Genomic DNA, 16,351 nt, shown 5'->3' with positions numbered 1-16,351 from the left:
TCGATCACCAGAATTTGTATTTAATTACATACAATTAATCTTGTGGATACTAAAAGGAGTGATGTTTACTGGATCAGCCAAGTATAAAAATCTTATCTAAGGCTATGTTTGCGTCAAACATTTATTTTGATGGAAATAATGTTATCAATAAAAAGCAGCAACTACTTCATACATGAATGATGAAAGAATGTGCTTACCATTAAAATAGACGTAAGTTTACTTGACAGCTATCCGAGTTTAGTCAAACATTTCATGTTATTGGTTAATATTTTCTCTATTTGGAAACAGACGAAGTGAATATACGTTCGAGTTCCAGACCATCCATTTTGTTCAATACATAGGCATGTTTTCATCCCATATGTGTCCGAATGAAAAATATTTAGTGAAATATGTCGAACACTTTCCACAAGTTTAAAAACTCACCATTTTCAATGAACTGTAACAAGATACAAAAGATAAAAAGAAATTGAAAAAGTGTTCGAAAGAATTATTGGGGATGTGGGAAAGATTCTATGTTATGCACTTGCACATTGTGTTTTCACCTTTTTGCGACCTATTATCGCAATATTGCCCCCTTGACTCCGGTCAAACGTTTTTCAAAAATATTTCAGTAATGTAACAGCGGGCAGTTAACCTAGCCAGAGTTGGGGACTACCCACCCAGGGCAGGTAAACCTTGTCGTTTTCGCGGGTTGGGTAATACTCCTAAAATTGAATGAAGTGAGCAATGCTAGGCAGTAAGAAGTTTTTCTTTTTTACCAAAACAATTGAGTTCCTATGTTATACAATGTGAGCTAATTCTTACATTAACTTTTACTTACTTTGATATCACTGGTGAAGTGATAGGTAGCTGACAGAACAGTTTTATTAACAAAATCATGGTTTAGGATATTTACACAACAAAATGTTTTTATGTGAAAGTAAACATCCTTCAACATTTATAGCTACAAATACATGAATTTATAAATGACACAGTATTACTTTGTATATATAATCTACATGATCTTTTTTTTTTGGATTTAACGTCGCACCGACACATGATAGGTCATATGGCGACTTTCCAGCTTTAATGGTGGAGGAAGACCCCAGGTGCCCCTCCGTGCATTATTTCATCACGAGCGGGCACCCGGTTAGAACCACCGACCTTCCGTAAGCCAGCTGGATGGCTTCCTCACATGAAGAATTCAACGCCCCGAGTGAGGCTCGAACCCACATCGATGAGGGGCAAGTGATTTGAAGTCAGCGACCTTAACCACTCGGCCACGGAGGCCCTACATGATCTACACACTGTCAGTGGATCTCTCTAGGTCACAACTAACATATGATAGTTTACTAGTCTAGTTCTTCTTTATCACGAAGCATTCTGTAACAGAACACAAGTTTTGCAGTTTTGTCGATCTTGTGTCTGTTTTGAGTTTTGTCTGAATACCAACATTTGAAAACTCCCTATCAGTTGTCACAGAAGATGCCAGCATATCTAGAAGGTTTATGACTACCTTTCAGAGTGGTTCACCAACTGCCTTTGTCCTCTCTACACAGCACCACGGTGCCACCACAACACAATAGATTTTGTATTATCAATTGTTACAGCATTTAACATAGACTTGGGCAAATTAATTTTTTCACTTAGAAATGATCATAATAATGTCTATATAATATATATGATAGCATTTGGCATGCATGTGTCACTGCTATCACTGTATGGGATGTAAGTCAACTAATGTGTTAAAATATGTATTGAAATATGAACTTAAATATTATATTGCTTAGTAAAACCTGGAGCAATGATATCTTCTTCCCAGGTAAAACCCGGGTTTTCCCCAATATTACCCACTGGGCTGGGCAATATGCCGAACAGTCTTCTTGTCCCTTCCTCCATAAGAAACTACCATCTACTCAGTATGAATCAGAGGACAAAGTATTTCAGAAACAATGTCTTTTATCAGTCAGTCATCATGGAGAATATATGCCTTGCACCAGGACTGAACCCACTCTGAGATTAGCATTCGGACTTCCCCCAACTAAGGGGGAAATAACATTACCATTCGAAAGTGTGATATTAACATCACATTATTTTATTTTCATATTGCCCCTAGATCAAATGGGGTGATGGCACAATAACACGATGTGGAACAGCAGTATTAAGATCGCACCATTGTGCTTTTGTACTAAAGTCGAAGCGACAATGGTCAAAATAATGCGAACACGATGTGAAAGTGCAAGTCAATATCGTATCTTCACATCATATCATCATGATCATGCCATCACATATATCTATTCATCTTAGCATTGTATAATTACAATTTTACCCTTGCAAATCTACAAGGCAAAAGGGGGAAAACAACAATGGTCTCAACAGAAAACCATACACAACAAATAGGATTATTATTTTGTGTAGAACTCTTTCTCAGACAATTGTAGAAACTATTTTGCTTTGCTTGTCGAACGATCCTGTGGGCTATCTCTATCTAACATTTGTTCACTGGCTTCTCCATTGATAGAAGGCAAATTTTTCACACTATTTTCAAACAAGTCATTCAAAAGTTTTTTAACTATAGAATGGTTCCATGCAATATTGCATAGCTGCATTCAGAACTGTAAAATAACAAAATCTGTACATTTTATATTATTTTATTGAAGAGCAAAGCAAATGTTAAACATACAGAACATCTATATAAACAATAAATATGTTCAACTATGTGTAAAATAAGGCCCTTACAGATAAATCAATTTCTTACGAAAACAATGCATCTACTCTAGCCCTTATCATGCTGGACACGATTGATTTTGCCTTTGTGACCAGTGTAGATCATGATCAGACTGCACATCCATGCAGTCTGATCATGATCTGCACTGTCTGCCATTTAGTCAGTATCTTTTTGGTAAGCACCCCTTTTGACAGTTAATGGTACTGTCCAAATTGAAAGATGGACACGTTCATTATAGAAATTCAGCAGGGTAAGGGCTAGTTAAGTTTTGATGGAATGGTGTTACAGTAAACAACAGCATAGTATGTACATGTAAGCCACTGTTTTAACAACATTTTACACTCTCATCATCTCAACATTAATAACATGACTGTGGTTAATAAAAAGCATGTAAACATCAGTGATTTCGCGATTTGATAAACAGACATATTCACATTTCTAGGAATTCCTTTTCCTAAGTTTTTATTCTTTTCTGGGTAACCGGTTTTTAACATTTTTTTTCCTTAATATTCACAAGTTTTAAATTTGCATGTAGCTCTGTTCCTGAGAATCAGTGAAAATTAAACCATCATGAGTATTTTCTGATCTATTAACATCAATTTGTACTTTTATACAAATTCTATAACGGTTTTATTTTCACTATTATTAGTGAACGATGCATCTCAAGAATTGTGATTAAAGGACTGTATTATCTCCTAAAACACCACCTGCTACAAGGCACAAGTTCATAAGAGCCTGAATCAGGTTACTTCCAAATTAGGAATTAAAAGTCCAAAAAAAATAACCCAATCATCAATGTAGTATTCTTTTCAGCATTTTAACCACGGAACAATAGTACATATACAAACCAAGGAACAATAGTAAATATACATAAAAACAATACAAGACTGGTAAATACTGCCAGACTGGCCACAAAATGGTGCTGCAAATGGAAAAATCTGTGCGATATTCAATATTGTAAATACTGTGGAAATGTGATACTTGAAGGTATAAGAAGAATGAAAAATCAGATCCATTTATCCATTTATAGCAAATTCCAGGTCAAACACCCTTTCTTTAACATTGATAAATACATAGGAAATACATGTGCTACAGGTTATTTTGCATGTAAAAATGTTGAAACGTATGGCGAGGAAAATGTCAGTAGACCAATCAATATCTAGCATATCACATGCCTATATCTGTTTGACTCATGATCATCTCTATTACATACTTTGTTGTCCAATGATTCATTTCTCAATGTATGTTTTATATCCACTTGTGAAATCAGTAAAGTCTCTGCATGAAGATAAAGAATGAACAAAGTTCTAAATATAGCAACAAATTAATGATAAAGATATAATACAAATTTATTACGCACATGATACTGAAAATACTTCATAAGTGACCAGGTTCTGGCAAAATCAAAGATCTATTTTTATCAGTACGACAAGCAGAGCGACTTTTTGTTGTGTAACTTAAAAGAAGAGTTTTTTACAAGTATGCTCACTAAGTCTTCTTCCCTTCAAAAATTACTAAGCAAACTAAAAATGGTAAAAAAAAAATATATCAGCTGTATGTAAGATTGGATATTTAGAGCTCATTAACTGATCTGCAATAACTGAAACTATGCACAAATGACAACGCCACTATCTAATTTTCAAATTAACCAATAGAGATTTTTGAAGCATACCCTTAAATGTAATTTTTCCAATCTTGCCTTCAAACCTTGAAATCTAAATTATCCATAAATGCAACAACATAAAATTCTAAAGTAGTAGGATTTTTTAAATCCAAAACTATGCAATGCTTTTAACCTTTATGCTAAACACAACTGATTTTTCCTTTACCAATGCAGATCATGATCAGCCTGCACATCCGTGCAGTCTGATCATATTCTGTCCTATTCGCCAGTCAGTCGGTAACTTTTTGCTATGCACCCCTTTTAACAGTTAATGGTACTGTCCAAATTGAAAGATGGGCAGGTTCATTATAGAAATTTAGCATTAAGGCTTATCTTCCCAACCACTGGCTTCAATATTTCAACATAAAACTGTGTGACAAGTATAAACACTTTTAGCATTAACAGAGTAAACTTTTTTACATTTAACTAAATAAAGCCAGGTTAACCTGTATACTCTAAACTTGGAGTGGATTAAATAGTGTAACTGGCAGACAGAAATGGACAACAACCCAACAGCTACGTCTGACAGGCAAGGCGTAACATTCCTTGTGATCACCTGTGTATATAACCATGTATTAGAAATACATTAATCGATACTTGATATTGCTTTAAGTAGAAGCAGAAGCCTCCCAATACAGCTTCTTTTTCCCAGAAAGGTGAACAAAAAGAACAAAAATTAATGCATCACTACAGCAAAAAAAACAACAACCCAAAACAACAATCCTCAGCCTTAAATAATATTTCTTAGGCTAAAATTATTTGAAGTAGTGAAATTTCAAAGTTGTCTCTTTGTGCTATGCAGGTTCTTATAATATAAATGGCTGCGGACGCACAAGTAAGTCAAATAGTTATACCTATTCTTTGAAAAGTCAAGCTAAAAATAGATAACAGTATAGGCATTCTTTTAGACTACACAAATTGCCAGTTCATCCAAACTTGACATCTTGATGAATATGCCTTTCAACTCAAAAATGCAAACAGTGTGGCAAAACAAGCCATGGTGCAGAGCATCTTGAAATCTCTCAAGTAAAAGTAGTACAGACAAACTTTTCTTTTACTGACAGACAAGTCAAAAGCAATATATCTCTAAATATATGGGGAGACATCAAAAAATACAAGCTGTTTTGGATGATATTTTTCTTTTCAAATTTAAGGTACTGTCTCTTTAAACTGGTCCACATTTTTGTCCATATTAAGGACATGTGGAAGTAATCCTGTTTAACTAAAATATACGGATTTTATAGCTGACCGGTGGGTCAAGCCTCGGACAATACAAATGACCTTTTTGAACGGAAAAACATTATTAAACTTTCGTACTAAACTGAAAAATAACCCACTGTACTGTCTAAAACTAAGTCAGATACGTGGAGATTAAGTTATTCAAATGAACCACCGGTCTACAATGACAAGGACATTTTTAATACCAAAGTAAAACTGAAATTTGCTTTGCATCCATATTCTGGTACACCTACAAAATGACTATTTAATCAGAAGCCCTGACATGTTCAGCTAAAACAGATTACTATGATCGACAGTTCGAAACCATTGTTTGTACAATCATGTTGATATTATATTATCCTCGCTAGGAAAGTAAGAACTAGCAATTTAGAAACATCCGTATGAGCCGCGCCATGAGAAAATCAACATAGTGGCTTTGCGACCAGCATGGATCCAGACCAGCCTGCGCATTTGCGCAGCCTGGTCTGGATCCATGCTGGTCGCAAAGCCACTATGTTGGTTTTCTCATGGCGCAGCTCATATATCAATTCAAAACAAGTAAAACTAAATCTTTAACGCTATCTACTCTAATTATAACAAGAGAAATGATAAATAACAAAACAAAACATAAGGATATTATTTACATGTATAGGGTAATAAAATGCTTAAACAGTTAGGCCTTTGACAGAAAATCAGAGTATCTTAAACTAAATAAATATCTGAACACATTTACAAACTTTTTTACAATTACTGGTGTAATGATGATATTATGCGCTTAAATGTTACATAAGTATACACTGTCATTTTCAACACAATACTGGACCCCAGCTTCACTTATACAGTCCATAACCTGAAATAAATCTCTTTCTTTGTAAATATGAATAACTAAATGTTACATACTTGGTATTTGGATTTATGATTAACACCTAAAAATGTTACACTATTAATGTGTAAGGCAATAAAAAGTACCACCTTTACAAATCCTTCAAATTTTATATAAAAATAAACACTTTCAAAAAAATGTTCATGTATGTTAAACAGCAACTAAATAATAAAATTACTTATTTCCGAGTGTTATTTTGCATACTGAGCCAGATTGTCAGACATTTTTCTTACAAACAGGCCTTTTAAAACAAAATCACCATTTCAGAATGTCACGCTGACCAAATACTTTTAATACAAGTAATACCTCTGACTACAGTTACCAATCATTGGAAGGTCCTTACAGAATATACCTATATCTCCATTATAAGTATTTAGAATATTTCTCAAACATCAAACAGATCTTGGTGCAGTTTTCAGACCTCTCTGGGTTTACCTGAAAACGTGTAAAACTTTAAAGATCTCCTAGGTATAGAGAAATCTTAACAGTTTCCAATTTCTTAACAGTTTCCAATTTCAGGAAGGCTTGCAATTCAGTAACCTCAATCACAGAAAAGCTTGTAATTCTGTAATCTCAGTCACAGAAGAGCTTGCCATATTGCAATATCAGTCGCAGAAAAGCTTTCAGTTCAATTCTAACTATCGCAGATTAGCTTGTGATAGAACAATCTCAATGTTGCCAGAAACTCTTAACTCAATGATCACGGAATCATAGAAAAACATGCAGTTGAACAATCTCTAAAACAAAACGGTATCTCAGAGTTCTTTGTACTTCAGGTACTCCTTCAAACGGAAAGGAAAATGCAGGTGATCAACCTGCTGAGTCTCTTGTACACGCTGTCGTATCTTCATCCGGCACATGTGCTGCAACCTGGCTACTTCGACATGTTGTGGGCGGATGATCTCAATTTTTCCAGCTCGATTCCTGTGAAAAGAAACAACATGTTACACTAATTTCAAAATAATTCTTATTTTAATACAAAATGTATATACTTTGTTAGTGAGGTATGAAGCAGTTATACTTTCTGTGTATGATTTGAAGGAATGTACTAAAGAATCTAACACATGTCCTATTTTCAGCATTTCTTACATTGAAATTAGAAACGAATGACCACCTGTCGTATTTTGTTATCTTGTGAAAATGGTTTTACTAAACTGAAACTAGAAACAAATAGCGGAATGTTTAATTTATATTTGTCACAAAGCCAAAATGAAAATGCAAATTAATGATCTTTACACTTCAAAAATGGCAGTGAATTTTCTAAGAAATTTTACAGTTGAAAAATGTGAAAAGAAACGTGATTCAATTTTCATTACAATGTAGATCTGGGAAGAAGTAACAGAAAGTTTTTTATGGGGACCTATACCATCTGAAGTCAGCGCACTGCATTAATTGTAAAAATATATATATCTGTATATGCAATATGACCGAATAAAATAGAAACTTGATCAGTGAGTCCCAGATAAACTGAACTTGTGCAGGAGCTACTTGGGGACCTATTTCTTTTGAAGTCAGCACACTGCATTAATTGTAAAAATATATATCTGTGTATGCAATATGACCGAATAACATAGAAACTTGATCAGTGACTCCCAGATAAACAGAACTTGTGCAGGAGTATTGGGAGATGGATTTGTCTGCTTTTTTGTTGGGTGGTGGAGGGGTGCACAAGGTGCTCTTCAAAGTTTCATTTCAGGGATTGGACAGTAACTAAGTAGAACCTTTGACCTTCCCTATTAGCCAGCTGGATAGGTTCCTCACATGAAAACATTCTATATCCCTTGCAAGCTTTTAAACCTACAATAGTGAGAAGCAAGTGAATTCAAATCAATCCTGAGTTTGACAAAATCCAAACAAGCGATGGTTGATATATCAAAAAGTATGGTGATTCAGAATACCACATTTTTAATGATGTTCGTTTAATACAAACAATTTTTTTAAACTAAATGTTTCAAACATATCATTGATGGTGTTAAAGGTATACAAGCTGAAACTCAATGTGTAATTTATCTGCATATATCAGCCAACTAAAAACGCAGAGTCTTCTGAACTGGAGAGCTCAATAATTTATCAGGAAAATTTAAAGTGTTTCAAGTCATCAGAGGACAGTCTTATATTCTTTGTTTTTGCTAGAAAAATTGGTAAATGTTATAACTTATGACTGTTAAATGTCCATAAATTATTACTGTTTACAAAAATAAAACATTTTGCGTGACCAAGTTTTAAGAACTGCTCATAAAGTTATGGAGCAGAAAACTTTATACTTGACCTTCAACGGTAACTTGTATAACCCTTATATATATCATATTATACTGATCACAATAAGGCCAAACTTAAAGTATCGGTGAGCTACATTATTTGCTCTAGTAGACACAAAAAGTTTAAGGTTGCCCACGTACACATTTAACCTCATAACCTACTGTATAAACGCTAATGTATTACTTTTAATGCTTTTGAATTTAATGACCTATGCCTAGATATACATGTTATGGGATAAACCTTTTATACAGAAGATATAATCTTTAACCAAATAAACTGCCTGACCTATACTAGAGGACAAAATCCTTCTACAATTTTGACCTCTTTGTGTACAAATTAAGGCAAACTCAAACAGGATATTGCAAATTGAAGGTTGAAAGCAAAATAAGTCTGTTTTCTTATTTGAATACAATTAGACCTGTTTCGTCCTCACCCCTCAAAACAGAAACAATTTAAAAAACATCCTCAAAAATCCTCTCAAATTTATTTGCTGCATTTGAAAAATTCTTCTTATGACATTAAACCTGATAACCGAGTTGGTAGTCACAGCAGTGCAAACACGCGTATCTAAAAATAGTCTCAAAATTGTCTGTTATTAAGTAATTTATAGATAGCCTTAAGGGGAGTGCTTTTGCTGACACTACATAAGCACTCTAACTTTACTAAAACACTACATATTTTAGATTACATAATAACTTTCTCTGTGCCTGGAGCAGTATATCTTCTGATTAATATCAAACAATAGAAAATCTTATGACTTACAAGTCACTGTGTATTATCTGAAGACAACAGAAAGTTGTTTTGCATACAAGTAACATTGCCTTCATCTACATATTTCAGTTTTTTTATAAAGTAACTGTTAAACATCTTAACAAAACAAGCACACTGAAGTGCATTTTATCTTAGTCACTGCCATTTTTGAAAGTGAAAGTTTTCTTTTGTTAATAAAATCCAGCTAAATCAAAATTTATGGTCATAAAAACTTAACATTAAGTTTCCGTGGCAACAACTAGATGATCTGTACCAACCTTGACCCTTCTAAAGGTCATGTGACAAGGACACCTTAAAGTCACCTTGTCAGGAGGGGCTATATTTAGCTCCTCTTCATCCACATTTCTCCTGGTCATGTGACAATATCATGGGAGATAAGTCTGTAGAAAATGAAAGTCAACCAGTGATCGAGACCCAAAGGGTCAAACATTTTTAAAATGAACAAAAAATATTAAATTTACTCTTACATGGTAGTTAAAAAAATTATTAACATCATTCAATAACATTTTCAAGTAGGAAAAAATCTCTCCCATACACATGACGAACACACTCTCTTGCAAATGTCAGGAACAAAGGTGTTTATTATAAAGCTATATAGTAAAGGGATCTTTTTTTTTCTACGTAAACCAACAATGCCACATTTTCATGTTAGTATGTAACTATATAAACAACAATAATGTAAACACTGTAATACATATGCACCCCCTGAAAATGTTTGATGGAATAAAATTTAAGAGTAATCAGAAAAGGGGAATTTCTACTAATGTGTGATTTTCACTTAATGTTGATGATGGATAACAAATTCCAACTGAACTGGCAAGAAACTGCAGGGGTTGTACATAAGGTACAGTTGTAATATGGCTAGGTCTAAAAAATGGGGTATATCTGAAGAAAACAAGAGTGGCAGACTGTCACAAAATACGCCCATCATCAAACTTGACCTAATTCAAGGGCCATAATCCAAGAGTGCCTGGGGCGTTTTGGCTGGTTATCGAACCTGGCTGAGATATTATGTCCACAAACATTGTCAGCAAGTTTGGTGAAGATCGGATGAAAACTGTTCGAAAGAGAGCGGACAAGGCTAAATTCACAGATTGAGTAATTCAAGGGCCATAATCCAAGAGTGCCTGGGGCGATATGAATGGTTATCGAACTTGGCTGAGATATTTTGCCCACAAACATAATCTGCAAGTTTGTGGAAGATCGGATGAAAATTGTTCGACTTAGAGCAGACAAGGCTAAATTTGCAGTTTTTCGAGTAATTCAAGGGCCATAATCCAAAAGTCCTGGGGGGATTTTGCTAGTTATCAAACTTGGCCGAGATATTATGCCCACAAACATTGCCACCAAGTCTGGTGAAGATTGGATGAAAACTGTTTGACTTAGAGGGCGGACAAGGCTAAATTTGCAAATTTTGAGTAATTCAATGGCCATAACTCAAAGAGTGCCTAGGGCAATTTTGCTGGTTATCAAACTTGGCCGAGATATTATGTCAACAAACACTGTCACCAAGTTTGGTGAAGATCGGATAAAAACTGTTTGACTTAGAGAGCGGACATGCTTTTGGACGCCGACCGCTCGCCCCCCATGGGTGTCCACTTCATGTTGATTATGCCGAGTATATTTCATTTCAATTGGATGGAAACTGTAGGAGTTGTGTTATCAAAGTACAGAGACAGTTCTAATATGGTTCAGTCCAAAAAAAGGGCATAATTCAGAGCTGTCACTATTATTGACAAATGCCCCCAAAGCGTGCCCAAGAATACTACAGTTGGCTGTGCAAAATATGGCAGAATAGTTTAGATATCAATCATTTTGTGACCTCAACCTTGACCTGAGAGACTCAGGTCATAAATGCAACACACCTTCTCAATATGATTAACATTCATGCCAATTAGTTTTAAAATCCCTTGATATATAGCAGAGTTATGGACCAGACCATGTTAACTTTTGACTTCTAAGTGTGACCTTGAGCTTAGAGCTAGGAGTCTGGGTCTTGTGCATGACATGTCATCTCATTATAGTGAACAGTGGATTGGAACTGTTCAAGTTAAAAAGCAAGCATTGTCAATTTTTGCCATTTCCAGAAATGCACGGGCAATCACTCCAGAGACTTGGAAGATCCAGCTAGTTATCGAACATAAGTCAAAATACTTTACCAATAAACATTGTGAAGTTTGGTGAATAACTGCTTATGTTAGAGTGCAGACAACTTTAGTAGATGCTGTACACCTGCCCGCCACCACAGGTGTTCCCATAATAAGTCCCTTTCAAGGGCCCATAATAAGTGTTATTCTATGAGCTCTAGGTAAAATAAGTGAGAACTTAGCTGCAGTTCTCTAATTACTCCAAATAAATTGATGACAGTGAAAATAGTTATGACATTTTATATTTTACAGACATTCCTTCACTCTGAATTTCTTGCTTTTATTCTGACAGTCGTTCAGAGCCATGCCCTATTCAAAGGTACCAGCACGTTCTTTATATGTCTCAGCATTTTCTATCCCTCAAACTTATGGGTCATAATTATCAATTTCTACATTAAATTTTTATATCCTTAATCAAACTTTATCACTAGTGTTGCCATCAGCAATAATGAAAAAGATGTAAGTAGAGTACTTTATTGTAAAGTTCTGAATATCATCACAAACACTGTTATATAAGTAATAGAGTATCACAGAAATTATTAAGGTAATTATTATTAATTTACCAGATATTGTCAAAAATACTGTGAGAAACATTAAGTTTACGAATAAAATGAAACATGCTTTATGAAATACTTATTACAAATTATTTTTTCTAAGCAGTTTGAAAATTTTAACCCCTAGCCTGCTGGCAGCAAGTGATTTTGCCTTTGCGAACCAGTGCAGACCAAGATCAGCCAGCACGTCTGTTTGCCATTCAGTCTATCTTTTTGGTAATTACTCCTTTTAACAGTTAATGGTACTGTCCATATTAAAAGATGGACAAGTTCATTATAGAAATTTAGCAGGGTAAGGGTTAAAGCAATTTGAAAATATCAAAAGTTACATATGAGCCGTGCCATGGGAAAACCAACATAGTGGGTGTGCGACCAGCATGGATCCAGACCAGCCTGCGCATCCGCGCAGTCTGGTCAGGATCCATGCTGTTCGCTAACAGTTTCTCCAATTCCAATAGGCTTTAAAAGCGAACAGCATGGAGCCTGACCAGACTGTGCTGGTCTGGATCCATGCTTGTCGCAAACCAACTATGTTGGTTTTCCCATGGCACAGCTCATATAATGTAAGAAGTCTCCTTTCAGTCAACTTTTTTTTTAAGAGAGTAGGTTCCAAATATAATGACAAGTAAACAATTACCCTAAGTAAAAATATAAGAGCAGAAAAAAAGAATTTGGTAAAAAAAGTACTACAAAACCCTTGTAAATTTTTTGACAACATATTTTATTTCATAATTTTTCATTAAAATTTTGTCAATATCTAAGAGAATATCATATAAACCATGTTTCAGTTTTATTACTGATATATAAACTGTATTACCATAAATGTTAATATTTACATATCATATGAAATATTATGTGCTATTTTCTCCTCACACCACTTCTTCAGTAAGTCACACCACTCCGCAAAATGTCAGACATTAATATAAGACAAAATATGATGAAAGCAGAGTTACTCACCCTGTTGCTATCACATGACCATTAGAGCTGTATGAACAGCATAATGGTTTACGAGTTTCGGCAATATCTACTGGATTCTCTGACAAACTCTCCAAGCTCCAAACCCTAACATATCTGAAAAAATGTTGCCAAATACAGAAAAAATGTAATGAGATTGCTTTTGAAAAAGCACACGCCCCCCTTACTGCTTCATTTGAATATAAGTGTTAACTGATATGTAATATTTTGCTAAATTTGTGGTCAATATCTTTATTACATAACACTTTTAATTTTTTTTATTAAATACTTGTTTATCTAGTTCATTTATTATTGATTGTCGGTGGTATAAAAATACAGTTACCAGGCCCTCATAAATCCAGAAAGTATTTAAAAGAAAACCATCAGCAAACTGTCTTAGTGCATTCAATCCAATTCTGATCTCTTTTTCAATTTCTTTTTTTTTAAAAAGGATAGCTTCTGGTACACATTTTCATTTTTTTCACCCAAGCATATTTACCTCATTCTGAGACATTTTCCGACAACCAATAATACCTCATTCATAGTCCAGTGCCAAATGTATATACATAACAGCTATCACTTTTTTTCTGGGAATCAAAAAAGTAATACGAGTAACACCATGAGAAAACCAACATAGTGGCTTTGCGACCAACATCCGCGCAGTCTGGCCAGGGTCCATGCTGTTCGCTTTCAAAGCCTATTGTAATTAGAGAAACTGTTAGCGAACAGCATGGATCCTGACCAGACTGCGCGGATGTTGGTTTTCTCATGGCGCGGCTCAAATGACAACTTCCCCACAAGTGCTTTGCTCAACAACTAACTTACCCATCGTCAGCCACTGTAGCTATCCTGTACCCATGTTTAGAGAATGACACGCATCTGGCATAGTGCTCATTAGCTCCTCCAGCATATATCGGCCGCGGAGATGGAAACATATGTCTGAAAGTAAACACAACAGTCTAATAGTTGATATCTCTTTAACCTTTAGCCTGCTGGTGGCAAGTGGTTTTGGCTTTGCGACCAGTGCAGACCATGATAGCTTGCACTTCCATGCAGGCTGATCATTGTCTGCAACTCTGAACTGTTCACTATTCAGTCAGTAGATTTTTGGAGAACACCCCTTGAAATAAGAAATGGTACTGCCAAATTTAGCAGGGTAAACAGACCTGAGATTCACTATAAACTCAGCAGCGTTCTAAAGCCTGAAACATACTTTTTCAATATTAAATTATAGTGGGATATTCTGGCAATCAAGACTGAAATCAGGAACAGTCTTAAAAAATCCCAAGCCCTAACGTAATTATACACATTATAAGAATCATTCATGACTAGTTGTGGGAGGGATTATTTGGCTTAAGGAAAACTATTTTGGCGGAAGAGAGGTTACAATTCTATCCATGCAAACAACCAGGTTCTTTTCTTTTTTCATACTATAGTTTAAATGGTTTGATATCATTTCAAAATTATAACACAATCAAACCTGCCGTATGTAACAGTTCAACATCTGTATGTAAACACCACATAGAAGACAACAAACGTACTTGCTGTACAGAGGCTATTGCTCTGGAGTAGACTAATCTAGTCAGAAAGAAAATATCTGAACTTGTAGGAAGGTATCTGCTCTAAACAGAGGCTGCTGACACAAGTTTTACTGTACCCATAAGCAAGACATTAACAAAGTTTCATTATTCCAACAATCGAAATCTAAGAATAAACTAAATCTCATGCAAGGACACCCTAAAAGACCAGGCTAATTTTTACATAATTATAGAAATTACTTCTAAATACCCTGAAAACTGTTTAACAAGCAAAGCATTCCATTATAACAAAAGGAAAATATATATATATATAAAAAAATATTTTCTTCTCAATTATTACCACAGAGCTTAGTAACAGTTTAACACAAACTAGCATAACAATTGCATTGGACTGACCTCAAGCAGAAGGTCAAAGCCCATTATATTTTTTTAATAGCTTAAGTTGAAATTCATTATGTCTGTGAAAGAGGTCACAATTTATAAATAGGACTAGACCAGGACATCTGATACAGATATTTATACTATGCAGACAAATGGTCACACACCGACAACTCGGTAACCTAAAATACAAAATAAATATAGGTCACAGTCGTTCAACAGTATATAATGTACTTTGACAAACTGTCAGCAACATGGGTTAACCTTTCATGAATGAAAAAAGAAAATTGTGCCTTGGCCATAAAGGCTAAACAAGATACCTGAAGTAGGGCAGTTTGTTTGTTGTCCTTTATAAAAAAAAAATAATATCTTTTACTATTTGCGTAATATAAGATATATATCCGACTTTAATAAGGATTAATTGGCCGTCAGGCTATTTCTGCACTTGCTGATCAAAGTGGTATTTGATTATCAACATCTTTATAAAAGCAATTAAAATCATCCATCACTGTAGCCTTCATCAGAATTTATCTCATAAATATATAAAATTTAGGACTGACTGTGTATTCATTTTACTAAATTTAATGAAAAAAAGAGTAATATATGCATTTCATTACAAAAACTACAAAACAAGTGTCAGTATACTGATAAAAACATTGAATTCCGGAAAAGGACTGCCTACATGGGCCCCACTTCCGGACAGTCAAACGCCTTCAAAAACTCACCATTTTCAAAGAACTGTTACACATGTTTGTTTTGATGCATTAGCAATAGCGTGCGAGTGTTGAAATTTTACATAACTAGATGGAACACAGTTTTCAGCAATTGTTTATTTTTATTTGTTTACAAATGGCATTCATTTTCAAAGGGGGACAACTTTTTCAGAATATTTTAAGTACGGGACAGTATGGCAGAACATGTAATGGTCAGGTAAAATATTGGTAATGATGTTGTTCGTTTATCAAAAATTTCTGTGTTTTGATGATATACTCCTAAACCTTAAGCGAGTTTTCATTCATACATCTTATTCTATGACCCAGTCTATTTAGGGCCTTATTGCGTCAACTTCCCCCTGTTTTTAGCTTGCAGAAAACTTATTAACAATTCTCGGCAATCTCATAATATTCATTACTCATCACAACTAAATGGAACTTCAGTCATGGTTTCACCAGGATAATACCAACTGTATGACAGGTTCTGACACTCTTGCTTTCATTTTGCTGAAATGAGCCGTGCCATGGGAAAACCAACATAGTGGGTATGCTGGTCAGGATCCATG

General features: G+C 34.8%; 1 protein-coding gene across 2 annotated transcripts in view; it reads right to left on the bottom strand.

The window, feature by feature from the left end:
* Positions 1 to 2,614: 2,614 nt before the first annotated feature.
* Positions 2,615 to 16,351, bottom strand: part of LOC123533760 (WD repeat and SOCS box-containing protein 1-like) — a 34,191-nt gene continuing 20,454 nt past the window's right edge. The window contains exons 6-9 of one of the 2 annotated variants that reach the window (XR_006682883.2): positions 13,982 to 14,095; positions 13,160 to 13,273; positions 9,759 to 9,881; positions 7,257 to 7,395 (exon numbers count right to left, since the gene is read on the bottom strand). Coding sequence is in view for 1 of the 2 variants with exons in the window: in XM_045315600.2 (XP_045171535.1) it covers positions 7,227 to 7,395; positions 13,160 to 13,273; positions 13,982 to 14,095 (397 nt within the window). In the remaining variant the exon portion in view is untranslated. Of the gene's footprint in view, positions 7,396 to 9,758; positions 9,882 to 13,159; positions 13,274 to 13,981; positions 14,096 to 16,351 lie in introns of both variants that reach the window. The other variant, XM_045315600.2, reaches the window with a different exon arrangement.

Source organism: Mercenaria mercenaria, chromosome 12 (assembly GCF_021730395.1).
Source record: "Mercenaria mercenaria strain notata chromosome 12, MADL_Memer_1, whole genome shotgun sequence".
NCBI classification, from domain to species: Eukaryota; Metazoa; Mollusca; class Bivalvia; order Venerida; family Veneridae; genus Mercenaria; species Mercenaria mercenaria.
This window is presented reverse-complemented; position numbering and strand designations above follow the sequence as displayed.